Source organism: Lissotriton helveticus, chromosome 5_1 (assembly GCF_964261635.1).
Source record: "Lissotriton helveticus chromosome 5_1, aLisHel1.1, whole genome shotgun sequence".
NCBI lineage: Eukaryota > Metazoa > Chordata > Amphibia > Caudata > Salamandridae > Lissotriton > Lissotriton helveticus.
The window spans coordinates 1576332410-1576351396 of NC_136065.1; the positions used below are offsets into that span (position 1 = coordinate 1576332410).

At 43.1% G+C, this 18987-nt stretch overlaps 1 protein-coding gene across 1 annotated transcript in view; it reads left to right on the top strand.

The window, feature by feature from the left end:
- The window catches only part of CCND3 (cyclin D3), a 181262-nt gene extending 162796 nt beyond the window's left edge, over window positions 1–18466 (top strand). The window contains exon 5 of the mRNA XM_078644719.1: window positions 12800–18466. Coding sequence (XP_078500845.1) covers window positions 12800–12967 — 168 coding nt within the window. The 3' untranslated portion in view covers window positions 12968–18466. The remainder of the gene's footprint in view (window positions 1–12799) is intronic.
- The last annotated feature ends 521 nt before the right edge of the window (window positions 18467–18987 follow it).

Sequence of the window (18987 nt, forward strand, 5' to 3'; positions counted from 1 at the left end):
AGTAGGTCATCCCAGACCCAGCTTCACCATGTCCAGATCCGGTGGACTCCCCGCCAGCGGATATAGGGGGTTTCCATAAGCTGATGGAGAGAGTGGCTGGCAGATTCAAGCTAGCAATGCCTTCTGCTACCACCGAATGTTTTTATATGACTTTAAAGAGCATTATAAAAGGACTACAAGATCTATCCCTATTGTCCAACATGTTTGGGATGAAGGCCTTAGGGCGATGAAGAATCCAGCGACGGTGGTCCCTGTTCTACCGCACCTGAGGATGGTCCGGCGTCTTTGACGGGACACCCAAAACCGGACTCGGTAATTTCTCAAGCGGCACAAAGGAAGTCGCGCAACCCTTCAGCTCCTTTGACAAGTCCTCCAGATAAAAAAGGCAGGAGGTTAGACAACACCGGAAAGAGGTTCTCTTCAATGGCTAGTCTTCTGGTATGGGCGGCAAATGCCTTAGCAATATTGGGCCGGTACGATCACCAATTATGGTGTGATGTTTCGCCACATCTGGATCAACTTCCTCCAGAATCAAAGACAGAGGCGAAGAAGATTTTGCAAGAAGGGGAAGCAACGTCAATGTAAATTATAGATTGTGCCATGGACATCGCCACAACAGCTTTTCGTTCATTGGCGGGTGCTGAAGTCCTTCGTCAGGCAACTTGGTTCAGACCCGAAAATCCAGAATAAGATCCTGGATCTACCTTTCGATGGAGAGGCTTTGTTTGGAAAGTTAATAGATGACACTCTCCAGGATATTAAAAAGGACACTGAGACAGATAAGTCTCTGGGTACGCTTCAGTACCGTAAAGCTCCATTCAGAGGTTCCAGAGGCAAGAGTACCACTTACAGAGGCTCTTACCAGCAGCAACTTTACTCGTTATATGGCTCAGGTTCGCAACAGTACCGCCAGCCTTATCAGCAAAGACAAGGCCAATTCTCGAATTTCTCAAGATCTAATACTAGAGGAAAACAAGCTTGCCAAGGACGTGACACGTCCAAGAGGCAATAGCGGCTTCCTGACTCTTCCTACTGTGCCCACCTCCGCAAGATCATCAGTAGGAGGCAGGGTGTCTCAATACCTTCAGAATTGGTCCAAGATAACATCAGACCGTTGGGTGCTAAACATCATTGGAAAGGGCCATACCTTGGAATTTGCACAAATCCCACTATCCAAGACCCCGGCCGACATCCCATCGAAACATCTGCGTCTTCTGCGGCTGGAGGTTCATCAGATGCTCCTGAAAGGTGCTATAGAGCCGGTTCCCTCCGCCCAAAGAGGAGATGGATTCTATTCCAGGTTCTTCCTGATAAGGATGACGCTAGAGAAATGGCGCCCCATTTTAGATCTCAGGGAGCTCAACACCTATCTCACCTCCCTATCTTTCTGGATGGTCTCACTTCAGGACATTCTACGTCATATCAGTCCAGGGGATTTCATGGCCACGCTCGATCTCTAAGATGCGTATTTTCACATACCGATTCACCCGGCACACAGAAGGTTTCTACGATTTACAGTAGCCAAGAGCCACTTACAATTCAGGGTGTACCCTTTAGACTTCGCTCAGGCCCAAGGATCTTCACAAAGGTGCTGGCACCAGTGGCAGCGTTTCTACAGAAGAACCACTTTCAAGTCTTCCCTTACCTGGACGACTGGTTGCTGAAGGCTCCGTCTAGGGAGGCCGCAAGGGAAGCGGTCAATGCATGTACAAACCTGTTTCAAAATTTAGGACTGACTCTAAACAAGGCGAAGTCATCTCTGGTTCCATCCAGGACAGCACGCTTCCTGGGGGCCATCTTGGACTCGAATCTCAAGAAAGCTTTCCCAACCTTGGAGAGGCAGGAAAAACTGCAAACCATGGTGCTAGCCTTAAGAAAAAGGTGTCTTTCAGTACGCCGTTACAAGTCTCTTCTAGGAGTGATTTCTTCATGCATTCCTCTAATTCCACACTGCAGATTGAGGATGCGTCCTCTTCAGGAACAGCTGGACATCCAGTGGAGGCAGATTCACGGTTCGTTCGAAGACAAGGTGACCATCACCTCGGCAATGAGAAAAGCTGCCTTGTGGTGGACAAAGCAGGAGAACTTGTCCCAAGGTCTATCCTCCGTAAGCGATCCGTCTCCTCAGGTTGTGACGACGGATGCGTCATTGGACGGCTGGGGGGCAGGGCTACAGGATCTGCATGTCAGTGGACATTGGTCACCTCAGAACCGTCTGCTTCACATCAATCTCTTGGAGCTCAGGGCAATCAAGCTGGCTCTTCAAGCCTTTCTCCCTCGACTAGGAGGTTCGAAAGTTCTCATCCGGACGGACAACACCTCGGCCATGCATTACATAAACAAGGAAGGAGGAAGCAGGTCTCTCCCGTTATCGCAGGAAGCTCAAGAAATCTGGGAATGGGCGATCATTCACGGGATTTCTCTGCAGACAGAACATCTGCCAGGGATCTTAAACGAGAATGCCGACAGGCTAAGCAGGCTATCCTCAGTCAGTCACGAGTGGGAACTAAAGCTGCGATTTCTGAACAAGGTTTTCCATCAGTGGGGCAAGCCTGCGGTAGATCTATGTGCCACACTGACCAACAAGAAATGCCAGTCTTATGCAAGCAGGCTTCACCACCAAGGATCATTGGGGAATGCACTTTCGATAGCCTGGTCAGGGACATTTGTTTACACCGTTCCCCCCATTCCAATGATCCCGAAACTGATCAGGAAAATCAAGGTGGAGCCATGCAAGATGATCTTGATAGCCCCTGCTTGGCCGAGACAGTTCTGGTTCACGGAACTCCATCTGTTGTCCCTTGTTCCTCCTCTTCCCTTGCAAACCATTCCGGACCTTCTCACAATGTCCGAGGGGCAAATTTGGCATCCGGACCCAACTTCATTGCACCTGACAGCATGGCTCCTGAGCAGCGAGAATTCATGAACCTTTCCATCTCAAATAAAATAAGAAGTTCTCTCCCAGGCGAGAGCTCCTTCCACGAATAAGACTTACCGTTTCAAATGGAAAAGATGTTGCATTTGGTGCAAGAAAGAAGGTGTTGACCCTTTCTCTTCCCAACCTCATTAACTTCTGCCTTATATTTTGTCCTTAGCAAAGACGGGGCTGGCCCATTCGTCTATAAAAGTTCACTTGGCAGCGATTTCTCGGTACAGACGTTCTGCGTCTGGACCTTCTCTTTGGTCTTCTAGGATAATTAAACAGTTTCTTAAAGGATTGTTCCGTGTCTATCCCCCGGTGAGGCCTCCGCCTCCTACTTGGCAACTGAATTTGGTCCTCACACAGCTCATGAAAGACCCATTTGAACCAATACATCGAACGGACATGAAATTCCTTTCATGGAAATTGGCTCTCCTTCTTGCCCTCACATCGGCAAGACGCAATGGGGAGTTGCAGGCTCTCACAATTCAGGAACCGTTTCTCCAATTCAAAAGGAATACAGTAATCTTAAGAACTAACCCAAAGTTCATACCCAAGGTGCCCTTGGACTTTCACTTGAATGAGCCAGTTATCCTTAAATCTTTCTTTCCTCACCCTTCCACACCAGCGGAGAGGTCACTGCATTCTCTGGACGTACAAAGATGCTTAAAATTGTATTTGGATCGCACCAAAGGATTCCCTAAATCTTCCCAATTGTTTGTTGCTTTTGGTGGTCCTCGCAAGGGCCTCCCTCTTTCAAAACAAAGTATTGCAAGGTGGATTTCCAGTGCCTTTCTACATTGCCATTCGATAGCGGGTAAGCCGCTGACCAGCAGAATTAGAGCGCATTCCACAAGATCGATGGCTACTTCGACAGCTCTCTTCGCGGGAGTGCAGATCAGAGACATTTGCAGGGCAGCGACTTGGAACAGCGTGCACACCTTTACGAAGCATTACTGCTTGGAATCCTTGACAGAGGAGGACACAGCTGTGGGCCAGGCAGTCCTGAGGAACCTCTTCCACTAATTGGTGAGCTTTCCTTTCTATCCCACCTTCCTTTATTCTGCACATTTTGTATCTTCATGTATTGATGGCTATTGCAATGTATATTTATGCCACAAAATGTGTTTTTTATTGCAAACTGATTGCTACTCAGATACAAAAGCATGGGAATCTATGAAAGTTCCAATACTGGGGCAAGAAAGCAAGTTACTTACCAGTAACTTTGGTTCCCCAGTATTGGTAACTTTCATAGATTCCCATGCGCCCACCCACTTCCCCGAGGAAAGCTCAGCCTTCAGCAGATATGGTAATTGTTACACAACGGCTACGAAAATCTGAGGCTCTGAGGTTCCTTCAGGAGGGTTCTATGGGGTGAGGCTCTTCTGATTGGCTGATGCCTAGTTTGGTCTCTTTTACAAAAAGAGGCGGATATGCTACAAAAGGGAATGAGGCCTAGGCCTTTTTCTTTCTCTTTTGTACCTACTGCTATGTTATTTTGTTACCAAGACTCCCATTCAGACGACTGGGAATGATACAAAACCATGGGAATCTATGAAAGTTACCAATACTGGGGAACCAAAGTTGCAGGTAGGTAACTTGTTTTCTTCTCAATCAATCAATCAATCAGAGTACTTGTAAAGCGCGCTACTTACCTGTGAGGGTCTCAAGGCGCTGAGGGGAGGGGGTGCCTCTACTGCTCGAAGAGCCAGGTCTTGAGGAGTCTTCTGAAGGTGAGTAGGTCTTGGGTCTGCCGTAGGTGGGTAGGGAGGGTGCTCCAGGTCTTGGCGGCGAGGTAGGAGAAGGATCTACCGCCGGAGGTTATTAGTTGGATGCGGGGAAGAGGGGCGAGGCTGGCGGAGAGGAGCTCAAGACTCAATTGTATCCGTTATAGAGGTGTAAGAGAAATGTCATGGGAGGAAATGAATAGCCTAAATAGTAATGTAAAGAAAGGGTAATAAAAGACCCCGGCCCAATGTTGGAGAAAAAGACTATTCATACACAGATGTAGACAACTTAGTGTGTAGTACACTATGTACACAGTACTGGTGGCACAATAATTTTCCAGAGGAGCTACCCACAGGGTGCTGCAGCTAGGTTATGGGCGAGACAAAGAAAACCATGTAATATCATCATTGAGGACTGTACTGTCACTCTTAAGTCTGTACACCCAACATTGTTCCTTATTAAACAAGAACTGTGTAATGTTTGTGATTGATTGGGGGATAGATGATTTGTCTAGTACAGTCCATGTAAGATCATTTGCTCGATGCCTCATTTCGTGAAAGTGTGTTGTCAATTTGGTGGTAGTTTTATTGCAGCAGACGGTGCTCTTGTGTTCAGAGATACAGATCTTTACTTTGCTGGTGGTCATTGCTACATATAATGCCGCAGGGACAAGTAATCAGATCAAATTATCAGAATTACAGTTGGTGTGTTGTTGTAACACCCAGGGTCTCTCTGTGCCTATATCGATGTGTTGTGTGTTTAGTCTGAGTACATACACTACAAAAGCCACACGGAAAGTGTCCTCTGACTGATTGGCGGTCCCAGAGAGTTGTCTAATGTATCATGGTTTGGAGCTGTGGTCTAGTGTCTACAAGTTTGTTTCGCAAATATGAGCTCCGTTTTAAAGCGAACATGGGTTCCGGCAGTGAACATGTTCCTTTATTCAAAATCTTCCAATTCTTCTTGCTAGACCTTTGGATTAAACTGGACCTGATGCTGAAAGTGCTCACACATCAACCGATAGTTTGCTTTTTTTGTGGTCGAGCTTCTAAAAGAGCCTCTCAGTTGTTATTCTTGGATCTTTTCACAGACCTCTTAATCAGATTGTGAGGATAATGGCGAACCAGTAGTTGTCTTTCTAGGATCTGAACGCGGTTCTTGAAAAATCAACGAGACATACTTGTACACACTAGACCACAGCTCCAAACCACAATACATCAGAACACTCTCTCGGAGCTCCAACAAGTCAGAGGACACTTTCTGTGTGGCTTTTGCAGTGTCTGTACTCCGACTAAACACACAATGATATAGGCACAGAGAGACCCTGGGTGTTACAACACACCAACTATAAGTCTTATAATTTGATCTATCTAATTACTTGTCCCTGCGGCCTTATATATGTAGAGATGACTACCAGAAAAGTAAAGATCTGTATCTCTGATCACAAGATCACAATCGGCTGCAATAAAATTACCACCAAATTGACAACATACTTTCACAAATGAGGCATGGACTGCACTAGACAAGCCAGCTATTCCCCAATCAATCACAAACATTACACAGTTCTTGTTTAACAAGGAACAACGTTGGGTGTACAGAGTGACAGTACAGGCCTCCATGATTATATTCCATGGTTTTCTTTGTCTTGTCTATAACTCTGCTGCAGCGCCCTGTGGCTAGCTCCTCTGGAAAATTGTGCCACCAGTAATGTGTACATATTGTATTACACACTGAGTTGTCTGCATCTGTGTCGAATAGTCTTTTTCTACAACATTGAGGCCAGTGACTTTCTTTTATTACCCTTTAATTTAGTATTTAGGTTATTCATTTCATCCTATAGACATTTCTCTTACACCTTAACTCTAATCATGCCTGTGCAGAGAATGCAGACATACGACATAGTGTTGGTACAGCTGCGTTTCTATTGCTTACTTGGCCTGTTCACCTGCATTTTTACACTCCGAGATGCTGATAACTAAGTATGCATGTTTTCATATTCACAACACAATAGTTGGCATATTTTATCAATTGGGTCATGTAGTTTACTAAGGGACCTTTTTCTGGCACTACATTTCCCATTAGGCGCTCTTGCAGTGCACGCTGTACTCGCATGACGTGTCACGCACTGCATCTGCAATTCCTGGGAGGGAGTAACGTCTATGCAGTAAAACATATCAGTAAACATACTTCGGAGCCAACTTACTCCGGGGCACCAGAAGGGCTGTGGTCTTCTTTACTTGAGGTACTTGCATTTGTTACAGAGCAACTTAAGCGCAGAGATTTCGATCAGCTACATAACGGCCCACCGGCCATGACTGCACGTGCACAGTAGCATTAGGCTGCCCGTAAAATGGCAGTATTGAGTTCTGACCACAGAAAGACAGCCACTTCCCTCTCTCAGGTGACTCAAGTTTTACATTTCTTTTAAAGCGGGGCGGGCTTTACATAAAAACAGTAGATTGCCCGCTTGCTGACATATCTTAAACAGCTGGAGCGTGCAATGCTGGTACGCTGTGTTATGGCACATTGCGCTAGCCTCACGCGACGGCTCTTTGCCTTTGTTTTTCGTTTGAAGTAGCATTAAGATACTCTATAACGGATGTATGACGTTACAACGCATACTTTTACAACGCCTACCTTTACAACGCGGTTTTTACATCGCATACCATTACAACGCATAGTGCTTTTAGGCGCTGGATAGTGATTTATTTAATTTACTATTCCAACTCCAGTCCCCGTGGATAGTAGGGAAGGTGTATTAAATACATTCCCTATCCTAGAGCGCCCCCCAGCGCAATGCGTTGTAATGGTTTGCGTTGTAAAAGTTGCGTCGTAATGGTAGTGCGTTGTAAAAGTTTAGTTGTAAAGGATGTTTACCCTCTATAACCGATACAATTGGGTCTGGATCCCCAACTTTTCTAGGTAGTCGACATGACTAGTGGGAGGCTGCACGTAGGTAACACCATTTTAACTGTTTGCGGTTATGTCTTATCTGGTTCGAACGAGTGTTGTTGGGTTTAATGACTAGCTTCATTTTTTTGAGATTCCTGACCATGAGGAACGCTTCTGTGTATTGTTTTTTTTCCATCACACAACATACCCCATGCGAGATTCCAGGACATACTTTTAGTGGTTCACCTTAACATGGCATTGTCAACTGTGTATTTTGTGTGTGAATGACTGTCTTACAGTCATACATATTTTTTCACCACCTTTTATGCTTTCAAAACCGGAATTGGATACCGCCTTGAGTTTGCAATGCCGCGGTTATAGGTGTCCGTTCGCTTGCCCAACGATTCAGATAGGTGATTTTCCGCACCATATGTGATTTGATGTTATAATATGTACTCTTTTTAGAGCCATTTATACATGGTGGTGGGCTTATGCTCTTTATAAAAGCACAATTTTGTTTCTCTTTCTAGAGCGTTTCCTGACCAGTACGCTCTACAATTGAGTGAACCTTCACTACAATTACTTGTTGTATTTATATGTATTTGTTAATGTACACTATTTTCCACTTCAACTAAGTGGACATCGCACTCTTTTTTTCTTTTGTCTCACTTCGGTCCTGATGAAAGCCGCTACATCCCTTTCGGGAGTATTGGGCTGAAACATGCTAACCATCCGATTACATTGATAGATCAAATCTCCCTCTATCTCAGCCCCATGTCTTAATCCTGACCTGTGAATGCCAGATTAAAGTTGATTAGCACACCATTGAGTCAGTTTCAATCACTAACACCTTTATCTCACCCCTATTTCACCACACCCAGCTCATCAAGAGGTTTTAGTATACCTCATCATCTCTATTAAAACATTCCTGAGCTCCTCCCTCTGTGAGGGTGTTGTAGCCCACACAACTACTAGGTTTGAAGTGCGAGGAGATCCCCAAAGATGAAGCATGCCACCCACAGGTGGGTGAGGGGAATTGACCCAGAAAGGGTCACTCCAGTACCCCATAAATACATTTCTAGACCCAAGGGCCCCTGTTGTGTTTTTCAACCTCCAATATGTCACAGCCTCTAGTTTCTTATCAGAAAAGGGGTAACCAATACTATCAAGTGAACATTGGAGAAAACTATTTGACTCCTACTTAGTTGCCATAGGTGGAGAACGATTTTTGGCAACTAGCGAGCAAGCCGTGTTACTACACAATTTTTGGCTGGAGTGAAGGAATATTTGGGACAGCTTAGAAGAATTACCATTGCGTGCCGCAGATGGAGAGCCAAGGGATCCGTTTAAAATGGCAAAGATTATGTTCAGGAAAGTTTTTGGCACCAGGATAAACGTCGTTTTTTACAAGTGTACAAGGCAAAGCGGAAACAGTGGGGAAATTCCATTGCGTCACACTTACCCGTATGTGTGATTTTGGAAAATTGACTGACTCTCTGATCAGAGACCAATTGGTGAGGTGCACCAATGATCGGAGAGTAAAAGAAACTATTCGCCCAAGACCCTGACCTCAAGTAAGCAATACCAGTGGTGGAAGCTATGGGGAATGCTTCCACCTGGGTTTGAGAGTTCCATGAAGCCTGATCTAAAGAACATATAAGTTTAGTGAATGCAAGAAATGTGGCGTCAGGGAAAGTAATGATGTGACTTAAAAAATGTTTAGAAATCCTCAAACAAACCTAGACAGTAAGGATGTGAATTGTTACAGGTTTGATAGTCCAGCACTCCTTTCTAACAGTTTAAATTGTTATGCCAGGAATGTACTGTGCAAGAAGTGTGGAACGAAGGGACACTCTACGAGGGTGTGTAAGAATGGGAGAGTAAATGTTATTGAGGAAACTGAAGATTAGAAGCAAAGTGGTGTACAGTAACAGATGAAGGTGTGGTTGATGGAGGTGGCTTAAAAATGCTGATGGATGTTGTGGACATTGGCGTGAGACATTAAAGGTCCACATTGATTCGGAGTCTCCGTACACCATAGTGGGTGACCAGCATTGAGTGAAAACTTTGCTAAAAAATATTGAGTTATTACCATCTGATATCAACCCTGTAGGTAATGGTGGAGTAAATATTGATGTGTTAGGGGCCATAGTTATAAAAATTAAATTCTGTGACTGAGAGACTGTGGGCAAAGTGTACATAGCAATCAGCAGCAACAATTTATGCGGTTGGCGACCTAAGGGGATATGGGTATCAATCTTAGACCTAATACCTTGGAGCCCATTTTGTTGTTGACATACAATGGAAATGAGTATGATGTGGTGTGCGAGTTTCCCAAAGTGTTTGGTGAGGGGTTGAGATTGTTACATCCTTTTAAGATCGTGTTGAAAGAGAATGCTGTGCTTTGTGTGTTTAAGGACAGGAAGGTGCCAAATTCGAGGGAACCTCTTCAAGTTGAGTTGTTACAACTATCGAGACTTGTTATCATTGAGGAAATTGAATCCTCTAACATCAGTGGTCCTTGCTCCTAAAGATGGTGGTAGAAGTTTGCCAATGTATGTGGCTCTCGGGGACTTAACAAGCATATTTGGGTCGATCGCCAACCTCTTTTCAATATATATGAGCTTGTAGTCGTTCTTAACGAAGTTAGAGTGTTTAAAGCCATGGATTTTTGCCTCACCCTACCATCAGGTTTCCCTACATGAAGAATCAAGACCTTTCACATCATTTGTCATGCTTCTGGAAGCCCATCAATTCCTAAGAATGCCCTTTGGGTTAGCATCTGCGGCGGCCTGTTCTCAGAGGGTAATGAAGCAGGTGTTTGAAGGGATTCCACGAATCCTATTCTTACAGGATGATATTTTGGTGTATGGCAAAGAGAAGGATGATCATGACAAAGTCTTGAAACCGTTTTAGAGAAATTGCAAGAATCCAGACTGACTTTCAGGAAAGACAAATGCAGTGTTGGGGTCACAGCGGTCATGTATTTCGGATATACGATTTCTGGGGAAAGAATTGGTCCCAAACTAGATCTGGCTAAAAGTATTGTTGAGGCTCCAACCCCTAAAAACAAATTAAGTGAGATCATTTCTTGGCTTACCTGTGTTTTTGTTCGAAATTCATTGTAAAGTTTGGGAGTGTAGTCCAACCACTGAGAAGTCTGCGCAAAAAGGATGTGGCGTTCTCATGAACGGGTGAGTGTGAAACGGATTTTCAGTCCGTCAAATTATATGTTGGGAAATTGCCTGCTTTGGGACATTTTGATGCATGTAAGAAACCTATACTAACAACTGACCGAAGCCTTAGTGGTCTTGGTGCTTTTTTGTTGCGAGTTGTTGAAGGAGAGCACAGGATTGTAGCTTTTGTTTCCCGATCCTTGAAGGGAGCAGAGGAACGATACTCCGTAATAGAGCAAGAGGCTTGGTTGCCTGGGTGATACAACATTCAGATTTTACTTGTGGGGAATTCCTTTCGTAGCAAGATCTGATCTTCCTCTATTGGTACAGATTTTTACTTGCAGGGATCATGATCATCTGACTCCAAGAATCAGGAGATCGATGGAGGAGTTGATGGGGCATAATTTCCAAGTAGAGTGTCTGTCTGGTGAGTGCAATATGGAGCAGAGTGTCTGTCAAGAATACCCATTAAGAGGGAAAGTGAGGCTAGTGAGTTGGCAGTGTTGGGTGATGCTGTGATGGGGCAGAAGTATGGGGGCTTCCAATGTTAGTAGCTTGGTCACAAAGGAAAATAATTTCATAAGATCTCTTTTTTTCCTAGCTCCAGAGTACTCCTGTGTTACCTCTGTCTTTTGACCTTGACCTAAAAAGAGTGGGTGACCTGGCGATGTTGAAACCTCTTTTATATTGGGGTAGTCTGTGGTCTACCAAAGAGCTCTGACATTATAGATTGGTCCTGGAAAAAGTACTAACTTTGAGTAAAGTTCACTCATTTACCAGATCTTGGCCTGGGAGATTATTGGAATAATCCTTCCACAATGGGGACTGGTGCAAAGTGCATAGTCAAAAAGGCTTTTTGTGAAAGGAATGTTATTGATTATTACCTGGAAAAAAACACTCTGGGGCATGGTGGAGGATGATTTTTTAGCTTGTAAACATTTCCCAGCAAAAGAACTCTATCTAGATGATATTAACCCACCTATAGCCTGTACAATCTGTAAGTTCAGACTGGGCACACTTTTAGCGAATTCATTTACAAGCAAATGGAAATCACATTCATCCATGACGGTAGCATGTCAGTTTTGTAACTGTGTAAGGGAGGACATGTTCTATTTAATTTCCCGGAGTACCAAAGGCCGCAGCAGACATGGCTCAAACCCTTGTGCAATTGCCTTGGGGTAAGACTCCTTTGAGAGGCATATAGGATATTGTGCTCTGATTTGGAACAGGTTATTGTTTATGGGATTTGTCATTATCTTTATGCTGTATGGTTAATTCGGATGAAAGCAGGAATTCAGTTTAAAATTAAATTGGCATGGATTGTGCGCATTTGACCTAATGTCTAGGATTTCACCTGAAGCAAACATAAGGAGATGATGGACGGAGAGCTGAAACTTTTCGGACACTCACCGCAGTCACAGATCTGGGTTGAAATCATTATCGTTCTTTAGCTCAATTCGCCACCCCAGTTCAGACCAGCATTTTATGGCATTCGGTTTCACTAATAAACTCAAACACAAGAGGCCTACATGTGCACACATGATAAAATCGTTGCAGATTACTCTTTTCACGCTATTTTTATGAGCATTTGTTACAGATGCATTATATTGCTTTGCCAATGAAGGATCAGTTACAGAGTTATGCAAAATTATTTTTGTGCATCTTCTGAATTTATAAAGAGAAATGTGCCTGTTTGCTCTAAAAGACCAGATCAACTAACCTACTGCATTGTAAAATAATCTGGCTCGCCCAATCTAAAATTTCAGAATATCGTACCATCAAGTATTGAACACCATTCGCGCGCAGTAGAATCCTCATCCGATATGTTTATGGTCAGAGATTTTGGGATCATTGGTTGATGCGAGTTTGGATGAGTATGGTCAGAGATTTTGGGATCATTGGTTGATGCGAGTTTGGATGAGTGCTAATCCTACCTGTGTAACTGTTGCCCGTTTGGGATTATGTTCTCTATATTTGCGAGTTTGGGTATGTTTAGCTTCTTCCTATAACCATTTGCAGTGTTCAGCTGTATGAGACCTGAGCGGTACTTTCTGAAAATAAACTCTATTTGTTCTCCCCACAGGATTGTCTGAAAAGCTGTCAGGAGCAGATCGAAGCTTCACTGTTTCAGAGCCTAAAGCAGGGTAGCTGCTTGCAAGATCTGGCCACTTCCAAGATTGTCTGCCATTCCAGCCAAACTCTGCATCCCACCAACACTCCCACAGACGTTTTGGATGTGAACTTGTCATGAATTATTCTTCCTGCAAATGCCGCTCTGTATTAAAGGAAAATAGGGGCCTTTTCTATTTCCCTATTCGTCTGAGACCCAGTCTGGAAAGAAAACCCAGTCTCTTGCACGTGTTCACCATTTAAAGGCAGACCAATCATTCTGGGAGAAATAACTTTATTTGCCTTCCCTAAAACATAATCCGAGCACTGCCTGACAACATTTGGTAAATTATGGTGTGCTCCACCCCGCTGTCTTATTTCTAACAGTCGAGCTGTAGAATCTGATTGTATCTCTGTCCTGCAGAGTCTGCCTCTCCATTTGTACACTTCAGTATTCGTTAGATACAACTAAGAAGTACTCTGACTGCCAGAACATCAGAGCATCTCTCAATCAAAGAGCTCTCCCTGCTCCCTGAAAGTCTCACCTTAAAATCTTTGGACGTGCAATCAAATTAGTGCCCAGAGAACATCCTTGGGGAGTGAGATTCTGTTGGTCATACTGGTAAGCAAGTGTTAGCCTAAAACGTGCTAGCAAAAGTACTCTCAGGAAAAAGTCTTGGATTAAGCAGTTTTGAACACTGGAAAGTTGGCTCTCGTGGAAATAAACGTATTAAAGGCAAGGGGGACTGGCTAAATTGGTCCCATTACATAATCTGATTCAGACCAAGAAATACAGGTATTCCACTTGTCAGAAAAGCTACCAAATTTCTCCACAAACTAATTAAATCTGACGTCTGAGAACATGCATTTTATTTATGGCTGATGATCAGCAATCACCCACATCTCCCCGTCAATTATGTCAAGATCAGAAACCAGAGTTAGTGTAGATCTATTAATTCCTATAAATATAAACAAGCCACACATACGGTCGTAGGCAGAGAACCCCTTTCTCACAATTGGTGTTCCGAAAGACTGCATTCCTGGCTGTCCTCCCTTTGCTAATCTGTGCATTACCCTTTTCTCCAAATGTACTAGATGTAGTGGTACTTCTCATTCTTCCATGCAGTACACTGCCCCCTTTTTTACCTGCATGTTTCAGCCAGTCCTCAGTTGACTGGCAGACATTGTTACTGACGAGCCATTTTGTACAAACGGTTTTATGTGGGTGATTAGGTATGAACTTGTTTAGCGGCTACCATAACTCCATCCATCTCTGCTGCTGAACTTGTTGGCTTTCTTCAGTGAATCTGAGCATCAGCCCATCCCAAAAAAACTGTCCAATACACCCTAGGCCCCAAACTTAAGAAAATGGGCATTTGTGGTTTCCTACAGGCTTTTTTCCTCATTCACCTAGACTGCGTCTTCTAAAGACTTGCAGTGAGCCAGTGGGAGCTTCACATATGCAGCACCCAATTGCTGATGGCACCTAGGGAGAAACTCTTTCCAGTGCTATAGCTACTTAAGGCCATAGTTTCTTTGTAGGCAAACCTGGTGGCGTAGAATACTTTCAATAGCAGTGATTCTTTGGTCCCCAAGCACCTTCCATCGACTATTGAAGATGAGTTTTGTGCATGCAACATTTTGGTATTTTTGCACACCTTTTTACTGCTCTTTGTCCTTGTGAACCAGGAAACACCAGATCTCTTTAAAAAGAAAAAATACAAAGTTCACAGCTTGTCTGGAAAACAAATAACCAGTAGTACCCCAGCATTTATGCAAGATTACATTCCGAGATTACTGACACCCGTTAGGGATGAAATTCTGAGAGCTCCATCAACCTCTGTGGAGCATGGCTTCTGGAGGGCTTTCTTAACGTCTTTTGCATGTACCACCTGTGAGTGCCTAATGTTCGGTTTAGTAACTTTAAGGAACCATGACTTCCTTTGAAAATTGCACTTTAATTATTGGCAGAATAACCTGCAGGATATGGAGCTCTTAACATGTCAGCACAATCATACAAAGGGAGCTCCCCACACCTTCTCTTGTGAACACTTGGGAGAGGACTCGTGGTGAACCTACAACACCATGAAAGCAGGGCGCTTTATATTACTGCACCGATGTCTGTCTGAAAAACATTGAGTCAGAAAACAGAGAAAAATGTAGCCTTCATCGATATTCTGTATGCATGAAGTTGAAATACCTGCAGCTCACAGCTCACCATTGCTCCAACAGTCTTGTGCTTTTATTTGTTTTAGAACACAAACTATGACGTGTTTAAAAATATATTAAACCACGTGTGCCTTTGGGGACGTAGTTCTAGGCAGCCACCATTCTTAACTCGATGTTCTTTATCAGGTGGCGGGCCATCATGTTTGATGGGTGTTGTTGGCAAAAATGCTGGGTGACGAAGTGTATGTTGCTGAATTATTCCAGAAGATCCCTATTGTTTTTCTATTGCGATCACTGGCTGGATGTCGACCCTTTGTGAGTATGGGAGTGTTGTATCCTCCAGTTCTGGCACTGTTTTCTCCTGCTGCTTGCTCAGGAAGGTTTCCCAAGAGCTAATTTCCCTTCATCGTTTACAGCCTTTTCTCGTTGGGGTCCTTGTGAATGTGTCTGAATATTTTGTGTCTTTCTACATAAAGGAACATTTTTTTTCACCGATTGTCAAGTGTACAAAAAAGCCCCACCCTGAGAGAGAGAAATGCTGCTATTACTGGAGCTGCTGTTCTCTTGTCCTTTAGTGGTCATGCACTCTTCTGGCTTCTGTTTTATGCCCCTATGTACTTTCTACATGAACTTCTCTATGGTGTCTTAATTTATATGAGACGTGCTGATAGCAAGACTTGTGAAGGTAATAGGATGTGAAGGGAGCTTTAGAGGAGTGGTAACCTTGGAGTGGGCCTGGGTGTACTTGTTTTACAAGTTCATAAAAAGATATTCGTCTGTTGGATGCTTGTTTGCTAAGCTGATGGATCCAGAGCTATGAACAGGATTGTCCATGGCCTAGTCTGCCGACATGTAATCTCACTATCAGTAAAACAATTTCCATAGCCAGAAGCGAAACCCCCACCGCAATGTACACAATGTAATTGCAAATCTCCAATTCCAATCAAATTTGATGGGTTACGTTTTCTTCAATTACAACAGTTTCTCGTCCATATCCTTTAGGTGCCTATTTGCAAAAAAGGGTGCTATTATGACAAATGTTAGTTTTGATCCTATATCAAATGTTGAACATCTAAAATTTGTTCAAGTTTACTTCATTTCCAGCCGTGGGATCCCAAAATTCTAAGCTAGCCATTCTCAAGGAAGAAGACTCATCTGGCCCAATTTATTGCCATATTTGTAATGCTTTCCTAGATGTCCACGGTGACGACTGAAATATGATTGTCTTTAAACCCCTTCCCTGTTGCTACAGCTCTTACTTTTGTGTGTCTTCTCGATGCTGTGCAACAGATAACATCAAATGTTAATGAAATGCAACTGCAGAAAAAAATTAAATTTCAAAAAAGGAAAAGCAGTGACAGTTAGCAGAAGGGGAGGACATATACGTCATATTTTCGTGAACGTCTCTTCTGTGTGGTACTCATGAGATGTACAGTTCACTGAATACGATGAGCAAAAATATTGGAGGTTTTCTTGGCACTGGTCAGTGCAGCCCTCGCTCTCTTTAAGTGCCTTAAATTGTTGAGGAATGTCAAACTGGAGAGTGAGATCTCCAGTAATTCACAAGGTCTCCTTTTAACTGTCTTCTAGAGCATCTTTTGCATCCTTCGCACTATGTTTGAGAAAGTGCTTAACACCTCATGTCTCGCATATGTTCGTGTGTTGAAGGCTGCTTTATATCAAAGCTGCTTAAGCAGCTGCAACCAGGGATGGATCTCTTCAGCACTTAAAGCAGGGATAGTTTATTAAGCATGAAGCCAAGCATGACCTCTTGGATATAAGAGCTTTTTCATCAGATGTATGTCCTTTTCATTGTTTGTTCAGTTTATTTATGTTTTGATGTATACATTGATGATTGCAGGCAATGATTTCTGGTGTGCACCTTGGCTGCTTCTTGCATGAGATGATTAGCTTTCGAATTACAGTTGTTCTAGCCTGTTTGACAGTACGATAAGGTGCACTCATAACGCTTTATTTTTTTACCTTGCTTTGCCTCAAGCAGCAAGAAAAACTAAATTCTACAGCCTTGATCTAGATAATTTTTACTCACATGATTGACTTTCCAGAGCATACAACAGTTGCAATTGGCAGCTTCATTTATTTTTAATGGATGCGGTCTAGTAAGTTTTGTTTTTATTTATTTGGTGTATCTCCAAGCTGAGATACGCTGGTAATGCCACCAGTCTAGCCTACCATTGGTTGGTGTGAGCCCATCCTGATGCACCTTGCACATATCTTCACTCCTGGGAAGAACCTTTCCAGTCCATAGTGTTTTCTTCTCAGTTGTCGACAAGCCACAGAATGCTCCCATGCAAGTGAACAGAATTGGAACACACCTTTAATGAATTTGTAAATCACAGTTCTGCTGGCCCTAATGAGTTTGCCTTCTGATCAAAAAGGCACCAGCGTATTGGTAGGATATCAGTCAAGAAAAGGTTGGCAAATTGTCTTGGTGCCAAAAGCTCTTCACCAATCGCAATCCAATGCATTTTATCCTCATTTTGGGTGAATAAAGAAAGGATTTGAAAATGGCCTTGTAGTATATTCTGCGTCCCTCTATTATACAAGAAGTGTACTTTTTCCCACACTGAAGACCACCGCTCCAGAGACATATAGGGCTGGCGTTCCTGGAAAAACATAGCTAAGGCATTTTTGTTCATATGTGTGTTGATGTGGGTTTATTTTTGTATTTGTAAAGCAAAGTGAAGAAATAGAGCTATGGATTCAAGGAATTCAATACGTAGCAAGAAGGAAAAAAGCTAATGTTTCCACAAAGCTGTCGTTGATTTTGCAAACTTCACTCCAATTTTAAGCACTTTATAATTTGTATGTATGTAGAACAGGCATGGAAGTCACGTTGTCTGCAACAGATGACCAGCACTTTTGGTGATGGGAAAGAGCTGATGTTCAGGGAGGGAAATGATCTTTTACACAGTCTAGAAAGTAATCAGTCTCTCAGGAATTACCCTCAGAGGTGCTCTGTCTTTACGGGAAGTAGAGTACTTTCCCTGATGGCACAAGTCTTCGAAAATTGTCTGATGTGGTCGTTTTTCTGCAGTTTGATGGTCTTTGAGGATGGCTTGCCAAGAAATATCCTGTTTTCACAACGGACAAATCCATTTTTGTTTAACATTTATAGAAGCAAGCAAATATCTAACTGCCTGCCGCTTTTTGCCAAATGTCTGGAGCAGGTGTAGGTCTAGGTCGGTTAATACCCAAAGTTGCTATCTTTTTCCCAAATAGGACACTTGTTTATTGGACGTCACAAATAGTGACGGTCTGTTTTTCTGCAATAATAATTCTTATTTGAAATTCAATATAAGTTAATTTATTGTGTGGTGCGTAGGAGAGTGGTTTGTGCAAACTCAGATAAAAGAAAGGCCATGTTTCCTTTAGTGTTATAAGTAAGTTCATTGCAACATATTGATAACTGGTTGTAACAAATAAAAAAAGTTGGATTGGAGAAATGAAACATTTGTCAGATTTTTTTTTTTTCCCCTGCAATAAGTTAATATCTTCTTTGTCAGGTGTTAACTTTGAGTTTATGGATGGAAAGTAAGAAGTTGTATGGTATGTATTGCTTACTCTGTATACCACAGAACATAATTTGGCAATCGCAAAAATTGGGGAACATTCCAATAACAGTGGTCAAACCTGCTTTTTTGAAGGTACGTCTTATCGCAAGTTCCATACCGGTTTAATATCCACAGGCGGCGCACTGTATCCGAAAACATTTCCATAGCTCTCCTGCGCCAGCCTGGGTGCTCCCACCTATTTGGAACTGGAAACAGCAACACAGTGATGTTCCTTAAAACTTACATTACGCACCCAGGAGTACAGACATCTGTTCCCTTTTTTCCATCCTTCAACTTGGAACCATAGCTTTTCTCCTTGATTTTGATCACGTTAATGATTTCCTGAGAGCATTTTCTCTCCTAAAATCTTTACAGTGCAGTACTTCATGGAATGTCACCTCCAAAAAAGTCTGTTTCA